This window comes from Filicampus tigris, chromosome 2 (genome assembly GCF_054856515.1).
Source record: "Filicampus tigris isolate MCC_2025a chromosome 2, RoL_Ftig_1.0, whole genome shotgun sequence".
Taxonomy (NCBI): Eukaryota; Metazoa; Chordata; class Actinopteri; order Syngnathiformes; family Syngnathidae; genus Filicampus; species Filicampus tigris.
This window is the reverse complement of record NC_141218.1, coordinates 28,944,324-28,964,299: the sequence shown is the minus strand read 5'-3', so window position 1 is coordinate 28,964,299 and position 19,976 is coordinate 28,944,324. Positions and strand designations below refer to the sequence as shown.

The following is a 19,976-nucleotide window of genomic DNA, read 5'->3' as shown; positions in this document are numbered from 1 at the left end:
CGTTTGACATGGACTGGTCGTCAGCCAAGCGTAGGGCACATAGAGACAAACAGCCAATCACAGCCAATCACATGTGTGGGAAATTTAGGGACTTCAGTGAGCCTAGGATGAAGGTTTCTCAAACACCCCCACTAATGTTTAACCTCTAAAATGAAACCTAGGCCCCTAAACATAACCACAACCTACAACCCAAAAGCGGATTAGTAATAACACCAACCTTAAAGGAGAATAATACAAACAACACTGGAGAGGCACCAATGTACGCACAAGGAATAAAAACCAAGCTCCAATACTAACACACCAACACCACTTTACCAGCCATACATCAGGGCGGAAACGAGTCCGAGAGTAATCAAGGTACCTCGGTTCAAAAAATTTCTTGAGGCATGTTTTCGGACTTGGGTACTCGCTTATTTACATATTTGCGTGATGACTGCAGCAACAATGGTTACTGCTATACATGACAGTAGCACGCCTCTAACGCATTGAGAGTCCAATTTCAAAATAAACCTTAGCGTACCAAATATAAGGACATCAATGACTTGGTTTGCTTTTATTTTGAAGTTGTTCCCGGCAGCGTGTTGCGGCGTAAAGGCTGACTTGACTCGTCTTTCGGACTGTGTTTGGGCCGCCACAAACTGTTGCTACCGACGTCAACAACACAACATCGTCCTGAAATAACATTCAATCGCTAGGTGGAAAAAACAAACGACCGAATTACACTGACACTGGATTGTACGGCTTCTGTTGCCAGCGTTTAGCCTCGACTCCAGCGCTAGCGGCTAGCAGCACTCGAGTGCCCCATGCAGGCTGGCAAGAGCTGTCAGATTACTTTTCAAAGCAGTTTAACCAGCGCAAATGACTCTGCACACTTTGGTGCTGAAGGCCCCACACAGTTGCCGTTCCACCTGATCGCTTTTGAACAAACCAGGCTTACTCAAGTGTGATGTTTTAGCCGGCAAAATCACTCCTGGAGATCTGATGTCACGTCAACTCAGTCAAAAATCTATGGATGGACAGCAGCGGGCCTTTGCCAAGCACAGACGTTCTCCAACCTCATCATCAGCTCAGTTTCATTTCGGCCAAGCCAGTCACGCTCCCATCACCAACCTGCTGCAGCATGGCAAAATCGTGGACACACACGTAAGCGACAGCGTACTAATATCTTGATGAAGTATCAGTTCAGTTGTCCTGTCAAAGTTTCATGTATCACTTTGCAAGGAGTAGTTTTATATTTGTTTGTACTCATTTTGTTTTGTAGTTAGCACACGGACATGGCATTTGTTGCCCTACTTGTTTATCCACCAGACTCAACATTCTTCCTCCTCTCTTAGCTACTGTAAGAATAGTGGAACCCTGCATACTTGTTTTCGATATTTTTTTTTAAATATAAATTTGTTTTACTTTATTTTGTGGGGGAGCCAACCCTCGTTTTTCATATTGGCGGTATATCCCTGCTCACTGAATAATTTTGGGGTTAAAAAAATAAATAAAAATACAGTACATTTTTTTAATGCAATTACCATTATTCAACAATTTTCACTAGTGGCAGGGGATATGGACCAGGCCGTCCACTTGTACTCCTTTTACATAGGCCACTAGTGTTTTAACTGAGACACCGCATAACTGAAATGCCTTGTGTTGCAAAATACATTCAAGAGAAATGTGTCGCAAGACTGTTATACAAACAATCATTTGGATGTTAACATGTCACTATGACTAGTTTTTACTCTCAAAAGTATTTTTGAACAGTACTGTGTGTTGGACAAACAAAACACATTTTTGTCATATTCGCAAGATGTTATTTGTATATAATTATTATATAATTATCGAGTATTGGTATGGTACATCCTAATACTCATCAGCACTAACCTAATCATAATCCTCTAACGCTAACCACCAAACTTAACTACAGTCCAGCTGAGTGCTGCTAAAAATTGCTATTCATCAAACTACATTCTTCCAAAACTAAATGTATTGAACTGACTGTGCTGCCCGGTGGAAATCGAGTTCATTTAAGACCATAGAAGACCCTTCCAATGAAAATTGAAAATAGTACACTATAATTATTATTATTTCAATTTAATACTGTGACTTTAAGATGCAGGTGCATTTTAACTAGGGTGACCATATGTCCCGATTTGCGCGGGACTGTCCCGCATTTGAATAATTTTTGATGCGTCCCGCAAATTGACTCGATGTCCCGCATGTCTGATCGGCAGGCACCAATTTTCAAACGTGCGTCTAAAATCTTGTTTTTTATTAAACGTCTGTGTGAGGAGAGCATATAACACACGGCGGAGGCTATAATGGGGGCGGGTCTCGGTCTGTGTGTGTGTGTGTGTGTGTGTGTGTGTGTGTGTGTGTGTGTGTGTGTGTGTGTGTGTGTGTGTGTGTGTGTGTGTTGGGGTGTTCGGGCGGGTGTGACTGTCTGTGTGCGGGACTGTGAGAGGCTGCTAACAACGACCAATCACGGCTGACCTGTTCTCTGAATCTGAGCCGTGATTGGTCGTTGTGAGCAGTTGTGATGTCATTTTCAGTCGACAGAAGACAAAAATGGCTGCCCCAAGAGATGGCTAAAACGAGTGCATTTTGCTGCTTAGGGAACTTAGGGAACTCTGTTACTGTAATAAATTGTCACTGCACTTCATGCTCTACATGTTGACTTGAGATTTGACAAGGTTCTATTGTGTGAGTGTGACTATTGTTAAAGTGCATCTACCTGAAGATATGATGAGACTAATTTCAGCCTTTAGGGATAAGCCGAAAGGATAACAACAGCATTGTGAGCTCCTTTTGATAATTGTCCCTCATATTTACCTTTTTACTAGCAGTTTGTGTTGTATTTTTGTAACTGCAGATAATTTCAACTGCAATTCTGTGTTTTTATTTGTCTATCTATAATTGTTATTTTGTTGCAGTTTATCATATAATATGTTACTGAACAGTTGACAAACTGTGCCATATGCATTTTTGGTGTCCGTCGCGAGTGTCAGCTGCGTCCCACATTGTCCCCCACAAGCATACTCCCTGTCCCACATCTGGTGAGTTTGGATCTGGTCACCCTAATTTTAACAGTGCCTGGTTGCACCTGCAGCATCAGGATAAATGTGCTCAGTGAGGGACTGACATTTGAGATGGTCACATGATACACACACACCGGTTATATTGCTGACTCACATTGCGTGGGAGTGCAGGGGGCCTCCACTGAAATGACTTTAAGCTTTATTAACTTTTCCATTTGGAACTTGTGGTTTGAGAGTTTGCAAATGAAGGTTGCGCAGCGCTTGATTGGTCATCTTAAAAAGTGCAAGTCCTTTGTCGCCATCGGCTAACCGAAGTTTTCAAATTATTCTGACCTCCCACTGTGTTTTTTTTTCTTATTTCTAATCTATGGCTCGTCACTTGATGTTCATTTAATGGTCGCGAGTTTGAATTACAAGTAACCTTAAAATGTCTTTGTGGACAGGAAGTAACTCTGTGTGACTTTATGTCTACAGTGCAAGGTGGCGGTTCGCATGAATAACTGGCAAGAGGAGCCATCACATGAATTAAAGAACACAAACGTGTCCATTGTGACTGACCTTGTTGTGGAGTATTTCCAGTCATTCTGTTTATTTCTATTGTGTGTTCCAGCTGTTATCATGACTAACTGACAATGTATGAGGAGTGTGGTTCTTGATCTGCTCAATGTGGAAAGTCTCTTTAGATGACTTTTGTTTGGAATTGACGCTAACTAAATTAAATTGACTTAATTCCTGCGATTTTTCTAAATTATAGAGGACCGTCTTTTTCCAATATTTTCAGAAACGATTATTCTATCGATCATTCCATTGATTAATGGAATAATCAGCAAACATTTTATTTTGCATTTAAGTGTATTAAAAAAAAGTTCTTCCCCAATTACTGTCAATTAACATATTGTTGTCTATTTGGTATTGTTTAGTAAAAAAATAAATAAATAAATAAAAATTAAAAATCCCTAAACAACAATTTAGCAACTCAGCAATTTTTTTAAAACAAGGATTCAGTTACTGGTTCTGTCACTGTTTTCCTAAGTATAAAAGCAGATACAAATATTATATTTTGATTAAAAACAAAAGATAATCAGTCTACTGCACTGCAGAAATCAGACTGTTATGAAGTGCGCTATATAAATAAAATTGTACTGTATTGTATTGTAATTATTACTGCTGAGAGGCTGAAATCACAAGATTTGGACAATTTTAAGTTAAACAATGCCTCCGAATGATGCGGTGATTAATAAAATTGTTGATTAATTTGATCATCTATTAGTTATCAGTTAAACGATTAATTTTGACGGATCCAAAATTATAGTACTATGCTGAAAAAATATCAGTGATATCAGCGACAAGTTGACATTGACTCAACTTACAACAGTGTCGAATTTTAAAAAATCTAAGTCGTATAACGCCTTATTTCTCAGCAGTGCTGCAACGATTATTCCAATAACTCCACTAATTTGATTACAACAAAAAGTGAAGACAAAATCTCTACTGAACTAATTCTACTGCAGACTCTAAGTTGGCATGTTGGCACTGAGCCAAGAGGAAAGAGTATGTCAAACACAGTGGAGTGTCCAAAGTTTAGGAGCATTTCACACTTAAAAAAGATAAAGGGCAACCGTCTTACTCATCAGCACATCTACAATATAGCCTACCGCCACTACTTAGAATGTATTGTATCGCCCCACAGGAGGTCAAGGATACACACAGCCGCCAGTGCACTTTCATTCACTTTATTGAAAAAAACAGTAACAAAAAAAACAACAAAAAAAATGTAACAACCACATTGCTATACTAGCTGCACAGCCACAACTGACCCCCGAGGACTCAACGCACAAGCTGGCTAATGGTTTGCCAGTTAACAACCAGCCGCTAACCTGAGCTCACATCAACAAGCTGTACACACATTCATATCACACACAATACGAGGTCCAGCATTTTAAAAGCCACACACATTCAAAGTCACAGATACGACAGTGCAGAATGTGAGGAAGGTGACCCCAAGTGGACAAAAAAAACACCTGCGCCTCACACGCATATTTTGTGTTGGTATTGTTGATTAATAATGAAAAACCTTGTTTATTTTCCAGAAAATTGTAAAGGATATTTCAACAGTTTGCAGGAGGCTCCCTATCCGAAGCGTACTAGGTTGTTTAATTTCACACTTGAATGGTGGGCAGTCACTCTAGACACAACTATCTTTGGACAAACATTAGTCGATTTTCCATATTATATATCCCCTTTGAAACCTCACCTCCTGCGACAAATGTAGCTCAAGATGGCAAAAAAACAAAAAGGAAGTGTGTGAATGTGCAACAGGGGGAATGACAGCCAGCCAGCCCAGAGACAGAAGAGGAAGAGTCACATGCTGGAGGGAAAAAGAGGAGGAGGACGAGGAGGAGGCGCGCCACCGTCTACGTCATGTCAACGCCTCCCTCCCTGCCTCCCTCCTCCACTACGACTCACATGACTGCAGCAGCCCGGTTCTGTAACACATCACGAGGACTAGTATTACAAGGGGGGCGAGCAACATAGGCACAAAGTGGCAGAGAGAGACAGAGAGTGAGAGAGCACCGTTTAATAACCCAGAGTAAATATTAACGCAAAAGATAAGATTCAAAGCAGATACCTGTTATTCCTGTAATTCAGACACACGCTTGTACAGAATCATTCATACTTCGGATCATTTTTGAGGCCTGCTGCAACATTACATGCACGTCGACCTCATTTGGAAGTTGACACATTGGACTGGTCACGCTTGTTTTTCCTCACAGGAGCGTAACAATGTGGTCACAAGGCCTGTATATTAAGAGCAAGGTCACACTAAATAAACCAGTATGTGTATGTGTGAGGGGGGATTAAATGCTGAATGTTGCAATGTCACAATCCAATGCAATGTAAAGGTTAATACAGCATTTTATAAATAGATCACTGCATGTACACGCACACACAAACCCACACTTAACCTTCTTCAAGTGCCAATCTGCCTGAACACATGATGCAGGCACCAATGTCACACAGCAGTGATGCAGTGGCTATATCAGGGAAGGTGGCTGGATGGGTTTGGGGAGCATCCTGGAGAGTGATGAGATGGAGGTGGGGAGGGACTAGGGGTCTAAGTAAGCATGTTTGTGCGTGTTTAGGAAGCGCGGCGTCCATCCAGGAGCAAGATGAGGGATTAGAGCCTTGATCCCTAGCCGCGCTGTCCTGTCATATGCCACCCGCTGCCGCAGCTTCGTCCGAAAGAGGCCGGCTTTAAGATTTGCTTCGCCCTTTCTTCTCACTACCGCACGTTTCTGCGCAACGTGTTACATCCAAACCGCAGATGATGGCCTCCGGAACACATCGGCGCACAGCAGTATCCCATACGGGGTTGGATTTGTGTGCCACGTCTCATCTTGGAAAAGTTGCGCTTAGCCGCAAGGTGCACAAACGCACCATGAAAATCCTCTTAAAAGGTGATTTTATTGCGGCAGGGAAACAGTGCACACACATATAGCCAATATATAGCATGAATCAAAACGAACGCCAGTCGTACGTTTTGCAACAAAATATATTACGCAAACCATTACGCAAAAAAAAAAAAAAACTGTGCCAGCTTCCACTAAAGCTTCCAATAAACGCCAAGTAATGTTGTCTCGTCACAACCGCGAGGCTCCCGCAGCCACGGAGCACCGTGACAGTTGACCCGACTTGGAGGCGCAACGGGCGGTCTACGGGAAGAAGAGTCCCTCCTTGGACCATCAACGCAACAGCTTCACACAATACGCGCCGTCCTCAACGCGCCTTCAACAACAAAAATATGCAATCAAATGTACAAATAGGTGTGTTGTGATGACTTAAAGTGACGCTAAAAAGTCTTTCCGGGGGTTCAGCGGGCACCCGCCGGGGGTTCAGTGCACGCGTTGGAGGTACCACCACGTGTTCACGCCGGGTACACTGACAGCTAACTTCCCCCGTGAAGAATGCGTCAAAAAGTTTCCGAAGTGCGGCTCCGCAGTCCCCCAGCTGCAGCAGAGGGGGGGCCTCGGCGTCCTCACGCACACCCCCACAGCATAAAACCACACATTTATCCGCCACGAATCCTCCGAACCGAAGATGATGACATATCCTCCTCCACGTGAACGCCGCAAGTCAAGACACCGCGGAGCACCTAGCCGGCGAGTTGCTGCTGACAAACCGGCGAAGGGCTCTGTCAAGGCGGCCTCTCGCCGCTCCGAGCACCGGTGGTGGTGATGGTGTAAGTGGAGACGAGCCAAGACGAAGAAGGAAGCCGAGGGGAAAGCCAAGCCGAGTCCCAAACACACACCACCCGAAGGTCTTACCTGGCTGTCGGGGTTCTCTGTCAGGTAATTGAAGACGAAGGACGAGAGTTCCTCATCTAATAGTGGAGCGCAGTCCGCCATCTTCTAGTGAATGAAGCGCCGCGAAGCCAGGCGGCAGAGTAAAAGAAGGATAGGTGCAGTGACGCTTGCGGCCGACGGGGGCGCTTTTGTTTACAATGGAATCACGCTCACTGGCAAACATACACAAACACACACTTACAGGTAAATGCACGTATAGCCATTTACACTACTCATATTTCCTATAATACAATACAGTACATCTTTATTTATATAGTGCACAATGTACTGTTTGCAATGACAAAATAAAATTGAGTAGACTCAAGACCATTTCTTCAGTGTAGTGGTACTGTACTGCAAATTTTCCACTCTGCAAATCATAATAATAGCAACTGCTCTTATGTAGTTATTGTAGAAATTATGTCTGCCAGTAATGCAGGACTACAAGACTACATTCTCTGTTGGCATTTCCCCCTTAAGATTTTAGAAAGTGACTTTTTTTTTCTTTTCAATTTTAGGATAAATGGTTTGGATAATGGATGGATGGAAGTCTGTTTGCGGCATGGGCCCTAGAATTTTTAACTTGCTCCCCTGAAACTCCAGGTGATGGGCCACTGTGCTCCGAGTTAAAAAATAAATAAATAAAATTAGGCTGAAGGAGGAATGGTGTTGACCCATTTGGTTTTCTTCTTACCAAGCTAAATTCTAATGTTAATTTCACGTCGAGTGCACCTCATGGCAGTCACCTGCGCTATACGACAATTAAGAGCAAGTACTTTGCAGTGATGCGATTACATAGGGATTACAACGTTGTGCACGTTTAACCTTCTACATAACGCAAATAAAGAATATAAAGTCAATGCACACACACCGTAATTACTACCGAGTGCACCTGTGAACCGCACGTACGTTAGCGCTATGTTAGCCGTTTGTTGGTCAGCTAACTCATCTAAGAAATGTTTTAACCAACACAGGGGACCATCGTACACGTATTGACTATTGTTGTACTATAACCGCAGTATTTCACAGCGGTAGATGCAATTATATCCCTGCATGGCACAAAAAAAAAAAACGGTAAGAGACACCAAAATGAAGCTCTGCGCGCTCCCGATGGGCGACCAAGGTTAACCAATGAGGTTGCGCTTCAGCCGCCCAAATCCGTCGTACTTGATTGGTCGAGATGGCGCATTTCACCTAAAGTTCAGGAACTGTCAAAAAAAAAAAAAAGCAGCCGAGTGAACAGGACGCTGTGTGGCTGTGTATAACGTAGTATGCCCGATGTTGATTGGCTGCCGCGAGTCGAAATGGCAAAAAAGATGACTTGTTTTATAAGCCGAATGGAGCAAATGGGCAGATTTTCGGTGCTTCGCTCCGCGTCCCACCACTCCAAACGCATCATTCGCGCCGCCCCGCACGCAACCGCGCCCACCCGCGCGAACTACATTGACTTCAATTCGAACGCATCGCCAGAAACGCTCCCAAAGCAGTTGGTGTGAACGTAGCATGAACGTAGAAATACAGTAGTGAGGACGGATGATAGGGTGGAGATCTACCCACAATACCTTTGCGATGACCGGTCGATTGCGATCGGAGTAATGGGCACCCCTGTACTAGACTATCCCAAATGAAAACAAACACCCCTAAGACACTAATTAGAGTGAGCGGAGTAGACCTCAACGAAAGTGAAATATGATTAATACTATTTGATGTAATATCTATTTTGATTCGTATTATTTGACAATTAAATCAAACCTTGAAAACGTTTGTGTGTAACCGGTTGAAAATGTATGTATATTAGGGGTACCAAACAGCATCCCCAAGTCATTGAGTGGAAACCATTGGAAAGTTTTGGTGGGGGACAAATAAAACATCAGCCCCTGATACCAGATTCATTGATAAGACAGTTGGACACAAAACTGGGTGGACCTGTCCATCATGATAGGACAAAAGTCTCAAGAATGGATGCCCCAAATTCAACAGGAAGGTAGTCATTTTCGCTTTGAAGAGGCCGTTTAGGGCAAATTCCACCAATCGAGTCTGCCATGGCAAAACGCTTGAGAAAGTCTCAAGGACCAATGCGTGGAAATGAACAGGAAGTCAGTCATTTTGTTTTTTTCACAATCCATTTAGAGTAAATTGTGCCATTGAATAAAAAAAAAAAATGGCCCCCCGCACTAAAGCCCGGGGACAGGATAATCGGCCCAATTTTAGCCCCGAATCTCCCCTCCCGGCAATCGTAGGTCGGGGCCGACTGTCAAGTGAGGATCAGGATTTGGACCCATACGCAGACATGACACAGAAGTTGAAGAGTAAAAAGTCTTTATCAACAAAAATAGAAAGTAACAACAGAGATCAGGACCAGAAGAGAGTTTGCATCCTCAATCAAACCAGGTTTGACGTACTGTACTGACGTGTCACTGAGTAACTCAAACTTTTAAACTGTAAGACTTCAGGCCTATATGACAACAGAAAGGACAAAGCATAAAAGGACCATAGCAAGTGCATAGCAACTGATACATCACGTAACAACCAGTCATAACAGTACTCCCACCCCCTTCGAGGGGCACCACCTGGTGCCCAGAATCTAAAATAACAAAAGAAACAAAGTAAAAAAAAAATCAAAAACACCAAATAAACTTAAGTACAAAACAACAAGAATTAAAGAAATTAAACAAACACTAGGAAACCAGTTGTACTTGATCACAACAGCAAACAAACAGCAGGTAAACGTGACAAAAACAATTAACCAACAAACACTGAGGGAAAGCAAGGAATTAAACACAAACAGATGAGACGAGGAACACCTGGACAAGACACAAATTGTTAGAGGGAGTTGATTGAGTACGTCAAGGGATCTGGTAACCGAGCACAGGTGTGGACACAATAACCTAACCAGACAGACACGTATAAAAGAATCATGAGGAAAACATGAAACTAAATTCTAAATCAAAACCAAAATCAACAACAGATCGGACAAGGCCAGATAAGAGGTTCCTGGCGGAACCATTCCGGTGGGCGTCCAGGAGGCCAGACGAGAGGATCTTGCCAGGACCAGTCTGGTGAGTGACCTGGAGGCCAGACTAGAGAATCTTGGCAGGGCCAATCCAGTGGCCAGACGAGAGGTGCTTGACGGGGCCAGTCAGGTGGGTGACCAGAGGGACACACAGGGAATGAAGGCAGCCTCAGGCCTTGCGCCGCCGTAGCAGAATCCAAGGGAAGCCGCAGAGGTTGCACTGCCGGACCAGACTCAGAGGGAAGCCAAAGGCCTTGCACCGCCGTAGCAGAATCCAAGGGCAGCCGCAGAGGTTGCACTGCCGGAACAGAGTCAGAGGGCAGCCGCAGAGGTTGTGCCGCCGGAGCAGTGTCAGATGGCAGCAGAAAGCCTTGCGCCGCTGTAGCAGAAATGAAGGGCAGCCGCAGAGTTTGTGCCGCCGGAGCAGAGTCAGATGGCAGCCGAAGGTCTTGCGCCGCCGTAGCAGAATCCAAGGGCAGCCACAGAGGTTGCGCCGCCGGAGCAGAGTCAGAGCCTGGTGGTGCTGAGGAGCAAGGATGGGGACGGGGGCCTGCATTTGCTGAAGCGCCGGGAAGGGGGCCTGGCATTCAGAGGAGCCGGCATGGGAGCCTGTATTTGCCAAGGTGCCAGGAAGGGGGCCTGGCACTGCCGAGGTACCGGGTGCAGAGGAGCCGGCATGGGAGCCTGTAGTTGCTGAGATGCCGGGAAGGGGGCCCGGTGCTGCCGATGCACCGGGACGGGGGCTTGCATTTGCTGAGGCACCGGGAAGGGGGCCTGGCACTGCCGGGGAGCCGGCACGGGGCCCCGCCTCAGCTTGCAACCATAGAGGTTGGGACGCACACGAGACACGAGGGGTTGGGAGTACAGATAGTGAGGAAGGTAAACTAGAGGAAACGGGATGAACGGAACTATGTGAAGAAGTACGCAGAGAACGAGTTGCAGGGAAAACCAAAATCAGTGTCAAAATCTGAATTGGAAACTAAGGGCTCATCATCGGAAAAATGTGACAAAAACTGACATGGTCTTAAAAAACAGGAAGCCCAAAATTAATGTCAGAATCAGAATCAGAAAGGGGATTAACTATATCATGGCCATCTTCACAGTCAGAAAAATCTGAGTCTAAAAACAAAACATTGGCTGTTAAACTAGAAGGAGAATGTGCAAAACTAGAACAAGTAGATGGCAAAGATGAGAGAGACGTAAAAGAAAAGACAGAACTTACACGAAGGGTTAGGGGGTGGTCGGCAGGCTGAGGGCGGTTGGAGGCAGACCGGGACTTGCGACCCACCGTGGGGAGCGACATGAGAGGTTTGCAGTGAAAAGGCAAAGCAGCACCCGCCGAGACAATCACTCCCTGATTGGAGGTGGAGGGATGTTTAGGAGCAGTTGGTGATGTCTTCGGCTTGAGGGATTGCGTCTGAGTCTGCTGGGTCCACGACTGGTCAGTACGTTCTGTCACATGAGGATTTGGACCTATACGCAGACATGACACAGAAGTTGAAGAGTAAAAAGTCTTTATCAACAAAAATAGAAAGTAACAACAGAGATCAGGACCGGAAGAGGGTTTGCATCGTCACTCGGAGAAGGTGTGACGTACTAACAACATGTCACTGAGTAACTCAAACTTTTAAACTGTAAGACTTCATGTATATATGACATCATAAAGGACCAAGCATAAAAGGATCATGGCAACTGCATAGCTACACATAGCTATCACATAACAACCAGTCATAACACTGACTCTCGTAATGGCTCCAAAGATAATCTTATCAGATAATCCTGTCGTGTGTGGTGTGGTCAGGATGATATCAGCCGCTCACAAGGACTTCCGACCTCAAATCGGGGATATTCAACATGTTCATTTTTTTTGGCCCGACTTTGCACCGCGTCTGCTGTACCCCGAGGACATAGACAGTCAATCAGAAAGCGAGGTGACGGAGCGGTGAAGAAGCGCGATGGGAATCCAAAATGAAAACAGTCATGGCACAACGGAGGCCAACGTATTTTCTATTTGTGTTAATTTTCCCCACTAAAAATAATCCACAAACCAGCGCCACCGTCAAGACAAGACCTGAGACCCCTTCTGCCTTTTCATCTGCCTCGTTTGTTCACTCCGAAGTTTCATTTAATCTCGAGGGGTTTTGCGAGATTTTCCGTCTGACATGAGAGTATCTGTGAATGAATGTGGTTCATGAGTGACAATTTTGCCATGTGGCTGCACACCACACATGGTACGTTCAAAACTGTAATACGCATGATTTTTTTTTTTCAAGTTATTTGTGGGGGTCGCTCAGAGTTTGGAAGTCGGTCGACAATTTTAAAATCCTGCCGTGTGAAACGGTCTTTAGTTGAGTTGATCAACATGAAAGGTGGACGTGACTGTCATGATGGGATGCACGAAAAAGTCTCAAGCACCCATACCCAGAATTGAACAGGAAGTCAGCCATTTTTGTTTAAAGCATCCTATCCAGTGTCAATTTGGCCATTCACACGTATTTGAATCAGACCTCAGCATCGGGTTCACCAATCAACATGAAGTTCAGTTTATTTATCTGTCGTGACAGGATGCATGATGAAATTCTCAAAGACCCATGCACAAAATTGCAGAGGAAGTGGTTTGAAGAGGCCATTTGAGGGGAATTTTACGACTTTAAAGTTGAAAAAAAAAATCACCGCTGGCACCAATTTCATAGACATTCGGTTTCATGTACTGTACATGTTTGAGATAAACACTTCACTAAGTATAAACTGAATTTGGTTGACATTTCTATCAGAAGTGGACACACAAAAAGTCTCAAGACCCATATTCAAAATTAAACAGGAAGTCAGTCATTTGGGTTTTTAAGTGGCAACTGATTCCAGGGAGTTCACCCCAAATAAGACCAAATCTGGAGCAGGTAACTTAGACAGGTCGGATACTAGAGTAATGCCAAAGCTTGTAATAGCCTAAACCATGTGATTTATGTTGTGTCTTGGTGAAAATGGTTGTATTTTTGGGGTCTCAAACACAATACGCCAAAATGCACCCAGTCATCCCCTGACACCAGCTTTACATGTTGTTGGACATGAAATTGGATGGACATGTCTCTTATGACAAGACGTACAAAAATGTCTCAAGAAGCCAGGCTCTGATTTGAACAGACCACTTTGGTTTGAAGCGGATATTTGGGGGGCACACTCCTAGTTGGGAATCCCAAAGGAGTTATGGGTATGGCTGTTGGCGGGTCTTCAAAAAGGATCTACAGTATGACACATGGCTAACACATGTACTTCTACATGTGGATGTCGGAATGAGTTGCTAGTAAATGGCACACATGGAGTCTTTACTGAGTTGTGGTCACAAGAAAAGACATTAAAAACGTTCCTTTCTCTCAGTCCTTTACTTGTGTAATCAAGCGCTACATAAATAAACTTGACTTGGCTTGCTTTTTCCCATTGTATGGATCTAGCCAGCTCCACTCCTTCCCTGTTTCTCATTCCTCAAAATGTGAATCATCAATTTGTTGATCACGTTTTCCAGTAGACATGCCTCAACCAACGCTGTGGAATGTTTGGGAGCAGTGTTTGTATAATCTGGATGTATTATCATCACCAGCTGGCACGGAATTTTTGCCTTTTTATCTTCTTTAAATAAAAGGTATCCTCACCTACTGAACCGGAGAGGAATATTAACCACCACTAACAACTGACTCTTTTGATATTAATAATTTTATAGTTTCCCCTGCAGTATTAGCCGCTACTCTGTGAAAAAGAAAAAAGAAAATGTTGCATAAAAACAAAATTCCAAGGCAACAAACTTTGATAACATTTTAAATTTGGCAATTCAACTATATATTTTCAATTTTGGTGTTGTGAAAATTGGCTTTCTTGCATTTCCTACTAAACCAATAGAGTTCACTGAACGGTTTAAAACTATAAGTAAAAACAACTTGCTTGCTTTATTAAGCTAACATTGTTGTCATAAATGTCAGCAATTACCTTTTAAGTGTTTCCAACTTAAATTGCTGTTTTAGGCCGCAAAAAATACAAGTCGCTTTTCTTAAAGTGTAACTTAATACTAATGTCGAACAAGCTTCAACATGCTCGGCCAAGCATGAGCAAGCAACTCAAAACAAATATGTTCATAATTTCTGAGGGGAAATTTTGGCATGAATAATTTGATGATCTTAATAGTTACAGCATATAAACGGGTCTTTACAACAGTCATACTGGCATAGTGAAAGAGTAAATAGCAGCAAACAAATAGCAGAATTGCAGTGTTCCCCCACTATGACAGTTAGAGTAATGCAATTGTTCCTCACCAGTTGTTCATAATAACTGCTACCTTGCACAACAGAAATGAGCAAAATGTCTGGCGATTATCTACTCAATAAAGTTGTATTAATGCAGCATTCTGTTCGAGTCACCATCCCCCATAGTTATCTTCTCCCCAACTTTCGTTGGGCCTTGGCAGAGGTCGACTGAGTTATATGTGTGTGTGTGTGTGTGCGCGCGTGCGTGTACATGCGTGTGTGTCAAAAGACAAAAGGTTAACACTTTGAGACAGGTGACGGCCACAGTGGAGCGTGTCGTTCGAAGCCCGGCCGGCATTACTGACCTTAGCACAAATGCTAAGTGTGTGCATGCGTGCCTGTGCAAGTGCGCACGTGAATGTGTGTGCATGTGTGTATATGTTGCACCTGCATGCACCGGCATGCGTCTCCTCTGTCATCCATAAAACATGGCAACATTGCAAACATTTGCAATAAATAATAGACACTTGTCGCTTTCCAGAATGTGTGTTTGTCTGTTTGTGTGTTTGCGTGTATGTGTGGCAGTTCGTGTTACATGAGCCGACACGCACGCACACGCGCGCGCACACACACACGCACACCCCACACACGTACGCACACGAACAAGCTATCCCAAATGAAGCGGCCATGTCTGACGACAGGTGAATAGTAAAAGTGCTGTTAAAACAGTCATCACTGGGCACCAGATTGTTTTGTAGGACAATTATAATGGCACACACTACCAAAATAAAACAACTGTATAATATGTTGCGTTTCTAGTCATTTAACTACTGTTGTACATCAATCATCACCCGCCCAACATACACTTGATTGTTTTGTTCAGTTCTTATGTGACACATTTATATTTAGATTATCGTAAACAATCGGAGAATGTAATCGTCTATGAACATGCATTTCTAGTTATTTTACTACTATGTCAGCCTAAGCTTGTGTTCACACTGCAGGACACGATGCCCAATTCGGACTGTTTATTGAATCCGATCTTGTTAGGCATGGCAAGGCAGAGCAGCTTCATTTATACAGCACACATCATACACAAGGCAACCGCAAACACAACACAAGCAAGGACATAACAGCTACAAGGTGTGGTGCAAATGTCCCAACCCATCCCCTACACCGATCCGCTGTGATGTCATCGCACGGAGCATCCATTGCATGGAGCAGAGACCTCTGGTCTTGAGTTGTTCATACACTCTCCACCTCTAACTGGGAAAACAAACATCCGCAACCAGATTGAGGTAATGAGAGTACGGTGGTAGTAGCGCCATTTTATGAACATTTATCAAATGTGCCGAGGAACTGATACACAGTAAAGTGTTCATGGTATTATGTTCTTGACTAATTTTGACAATTGAACAGACGATTGGCTTACACAATGAAATCATGCTGTCATATTTTGGAGAGAACAACCATTAGACTGAGAATCGACCCATTGGTTTAGATCAGAAAGATCTATTTATTTGGAAAATGTGCGAAATGTGCGCTCAGTGTGCTAACTGTAGGCTACTTGTATGAAGTACAAAACCATCGCAAAGATGCTCTGAGACACTTGAGACATGTACGAGGAGATTTTCAATTTGATGACATCAATGACAAATGACATTCTGTTGTGAATGATTGCGAGGTGGTGTGTGGATTTGTCCAAGTTATTTTGAGAATGTCACCTCTGATTCAGGAAATGAGCCAAACCGACGGAGAAAAACCGTGAAGAACATTTATGACACATACGCACATGCAGTGTCCTAAACAATCGGAGGATGGCCAAGGTGATACATTGGTTTGCATGCGTTTGTGGTCATGTAATGAATTTAATGGAGATGTGAATGTGAACAGCGGCAACAATAGTCAGCAGTGTTGTATGGGAGCAAGAGCGGTTGAGCCCATGCGATTTTGTTTCAAGTCTAGCAGCTGTAAATGGAGAGCGAGTGAGTCTTGGAACACTGACATTTGGATGTTTGGCCTTCACGTCACCTTCTCGCTGTTAGCCGTCCCACCCGCCACCACGACAACGGCGAGGTCGAGCGGTCACTAAGCTTCGCCGCTATGCGTGGCAGCTGCATAGCCCGCATCGCTGCAAAGGGGGCGCTCCGGGAACACCCCGTCCTCGCCGCCATAAATCTGCAGATCGGAGCGGAATTCTAAGGCAACGAGCCCAAGAGATCACTTTTCACGAATGATATCATCTCAACTTGTTTACTAGAAGAGATAAGGTAATGCTAGTGATGTTGAAATGCTATACTATGTCCCCAAAACACTATTTACTGTCACATTAAGGGATAGAACTGGGTGATATGACTTAAAGGTATTGCATGATAAAAGTATTTCATATCGGTTCATATCGATTGGAAGCGCAGAGCACTAACCGCTGAACTGAAAGTCTGGACTCGCCAAATTGCCTTAGAACTGCAACGGAAGGTACAACTGAGGCAAGCATCCGTTGAGAAAAAATGTGCTCAAATGACCTTTAATAACATTATTCTATGTTATGATTAAGAATGTATGATGTTCATTTATGTGAAGACGCTGATGATGATTTCTCCCAATAATTAGGAAAGATATCAATATGCAATATTTTCTCTATAAATCTCTGCCTATGTTCAACATTTTCAAATCACTTCTACAACATTTCGAGGAAACCACAATGTCCCATCATCGGTCATCTTTTTTGTAGAACATTGCTGCTTGCTACTCATGTGGTCCTTGGGGGCTACCTGAAGCCTGCGGGCACCACGTTGGTGACCCCCTGCCCTACACTATCACTTGATATATGCTATGTGTGTGTGTGGGGTGGGGGGGTGTACGAGTGCGTGTGTTCGTATGGGTGTGTTTGCTTTTATATGTTGTTGTGTTGCATTTTTAATTAATGATACTCGCTATATAAATTTAATTTGATTTGAAGTGAGCTATTCTCAACCCAAATGTATTTTGGCCTATAAAAAAAAAAAGATGCATTCGATGCATGAAAATGTGCTGCTTGGCCTTGACACATTTCAGACTGTGTCGCTCGTTGTCAGGGTCTTGGGCGTGGTGGTCCTGATGCTGCACTGGGAGGAAGCAGATCGAGATTATGAGTGAATCACCGGTGCTGTGATTGATGGCTGCGCTTGATGGGCTGCAGCTGGAGATTCAGGACAAATGAATAACATGCTTGGACACTTACATGGTCGGGCACCGTCGCCAGCTTTATGCGTCTTGTGTGAGTTAAAGGCTCCCTTGCTCGCTCGCTCACTCCATGCTTGAATCCGCGGCTCAGGAGGACGACCTTCAACTTTAGCCTGCTTGGCAGCGAGCTCAACTCGTTGCATCCTGCCGCAGCTACGTAATACACATAGCATTCCCTTCTCCTGTGATAAAAAAAAACCAAAACAAAAAAAAACACAATGCTGTCCTGAAGAAATGTCAGCGACATCATCAGCAATTAGTCAACATCAGTGTCAGTTTCGTTAATCAGAAGTGCAAACAACCTCGATTGCGTACTGTTATATACGGCTACATGCTTTTACTGTACATACAATGTTATATATGTTTGGCCTCCATTCTGTTACATACTACCACGGTACTGTTACTGGTACCAGATCCAACTGGTATCTTGGACATTGTTACGGAATGATACAGACTCTTTCGAGCTGTCACATACAGTTGTCTGCTTTCACTTGTTTATCGCATACGTTCCACACACTGTCATATATTGTTATACCTGTGTACTGTTATACACTGACAGATAGTGCTCTATATTCGTGCCCAGCGCAAGTCGGTGCACGGCGTGGCGTAAATCTGCACATGGACGGGTTACATTACTTTTGGTATTTTCGAAGATGCATGCAGCTCGGTGCAGTCATAAACGGACGCTTTGTGCTATTGTGGATGTAAACACAGCTGACTTGCTTCCCAGCCAATCGGCTTCTCTAACTCCCTTTAAACAACAACCCGCCCCCACTTCACAGCAGGGAAGCCCTGGCCAACTTGGAGGTCTGCTTGCAGTTTCTTATAAGCGTACTTTACATGGTTTGATCTCCTGCATGGGCTCCTGCAAAACAATTTCTGCTTCCATCGTGTCAAAGACTGTGTTGTCTTCACACACCAAATTTAATGGGAATGAGAGCAGCCGCTTCCATTGGCCACAAAGCTAGAAGACTATGTTCAGGTCCACAGCGGCGCAAACCACCCGCTTCTAACTAAACACCAAAACAAAGGAAACCCCAGCCATTCGCACAGATTATGGAGGCCATAGGGCCAAAATACGGATAGAGTATTTTATCGCCTTTTCATTGAAACTATATTTCCACATGTATGGATGTAAGTAGATGGTGGGACAAGCGTCATGGTGAAATTTCCGGAGATTCTTGAACGGCCCATCAATTTCAGGAATGGTGAACCAACCCCGCAGTAATGATCACATTTCAGCACGTAACGGCCGCCGTTCCCCCTCCTGCCCCTCATCTCCCCCCATTCCCACCACCACCACTACACACACACGCACGCACACACGCACGCACACCACTGGCGGTGGCGTTCGACGCATGATGGCCAGCGTCCATGCCTCTTCCCTCCACTGTGCAGGAGATTTTCATGGTGGCTTTATTATTTTTTATTAGTTGTCGTTTTATCAAAAACACTTCGTTTTAGTATTGGTTTCGTTTTGTTTTTTCAAAATTGTTTTACTTGTGTGCAGGATTTCAAAAACACCATGGTAAGTATTGTGTAGCATAAATTGATCACAAATATTATTTTAAAAACATTTTGATAATACAGGTTTCAGCTTAACAGTCCACAGATTTTGTATCACAGTAAGTGCAGAGCGTAATATTGCTTCTAAAGTTGGATGCATGCATGCATCCTAATAACAAGCTAGGATGGCTTGTTTACCAAGTTGCCAAAACCTACATTTCATACATTGACAATTCCCAGCTAAATTCAACAGGAAGTTTGCAATTCCCCCTTCAAAGTAAAAGTTATGTCAGAAAAGTCGCCTGTTTTCTAACATTATCTCCTCCGAGGGCGTTCGGCTTCAAGCAAGCACACAAGAGAGAGTGAACCCTTCTGATTAAAAGTTGGTGAAAGAAAAATGTAACTGTCTCGGTTTGGATTTTAACAGACAGACACTGCTTGTTTACCTGCGGTGGCCGTGCTGCTGCTCGGATCCGTGTCGTCCCTGGTCTGGCTGTGTGTGCGTGTGTGTGCATGGTAATGTTCTTGAGAGAATTTTGAAAATTCAGATAAATTGTTCTGGGTTTGAATTTCTATAGGTTGACAGCGCTGTAGCTATCTTAGTTAGCATCAGTTTACAGCATTTTAAAGTTTA

General features: G+C 43.8%; 1 protein-coding gene across 4 annotated transcripts in view; it reads right to left on the bottom strand.

The window, feature by feature from the left end:
* Positions 1-7,480, bottom strand: part of ppargc1b (peroxisome proliferator-activated receptor gamma, coactivator 1 beta) — a 100,263-nt gene extending 92,783 nt beyond the window's left edge. Inside the window, exon 1 of one of the 4 annotated variants that reach the window (XM_086023323.1) lies at positions 7,352-7,480. In XM_086023323.1, coding sequence (XP_085879449.1) covers positions 7,352-7,432 — 81 coding nt within the window. In that variant the 5' untranslated portion in view covers positions 7,433-7,480. The remainder of the gene's footprint in view (positions 1-7,351) is intronic. The other 3 variants (XM_086023320.1, XM_086023324.1, XM_086023325.1) reach the window with 3 other exon arrangements.
* Between the last annotated feature and the right edge of the window lie 12,496 nt (positions 7,481-19,976).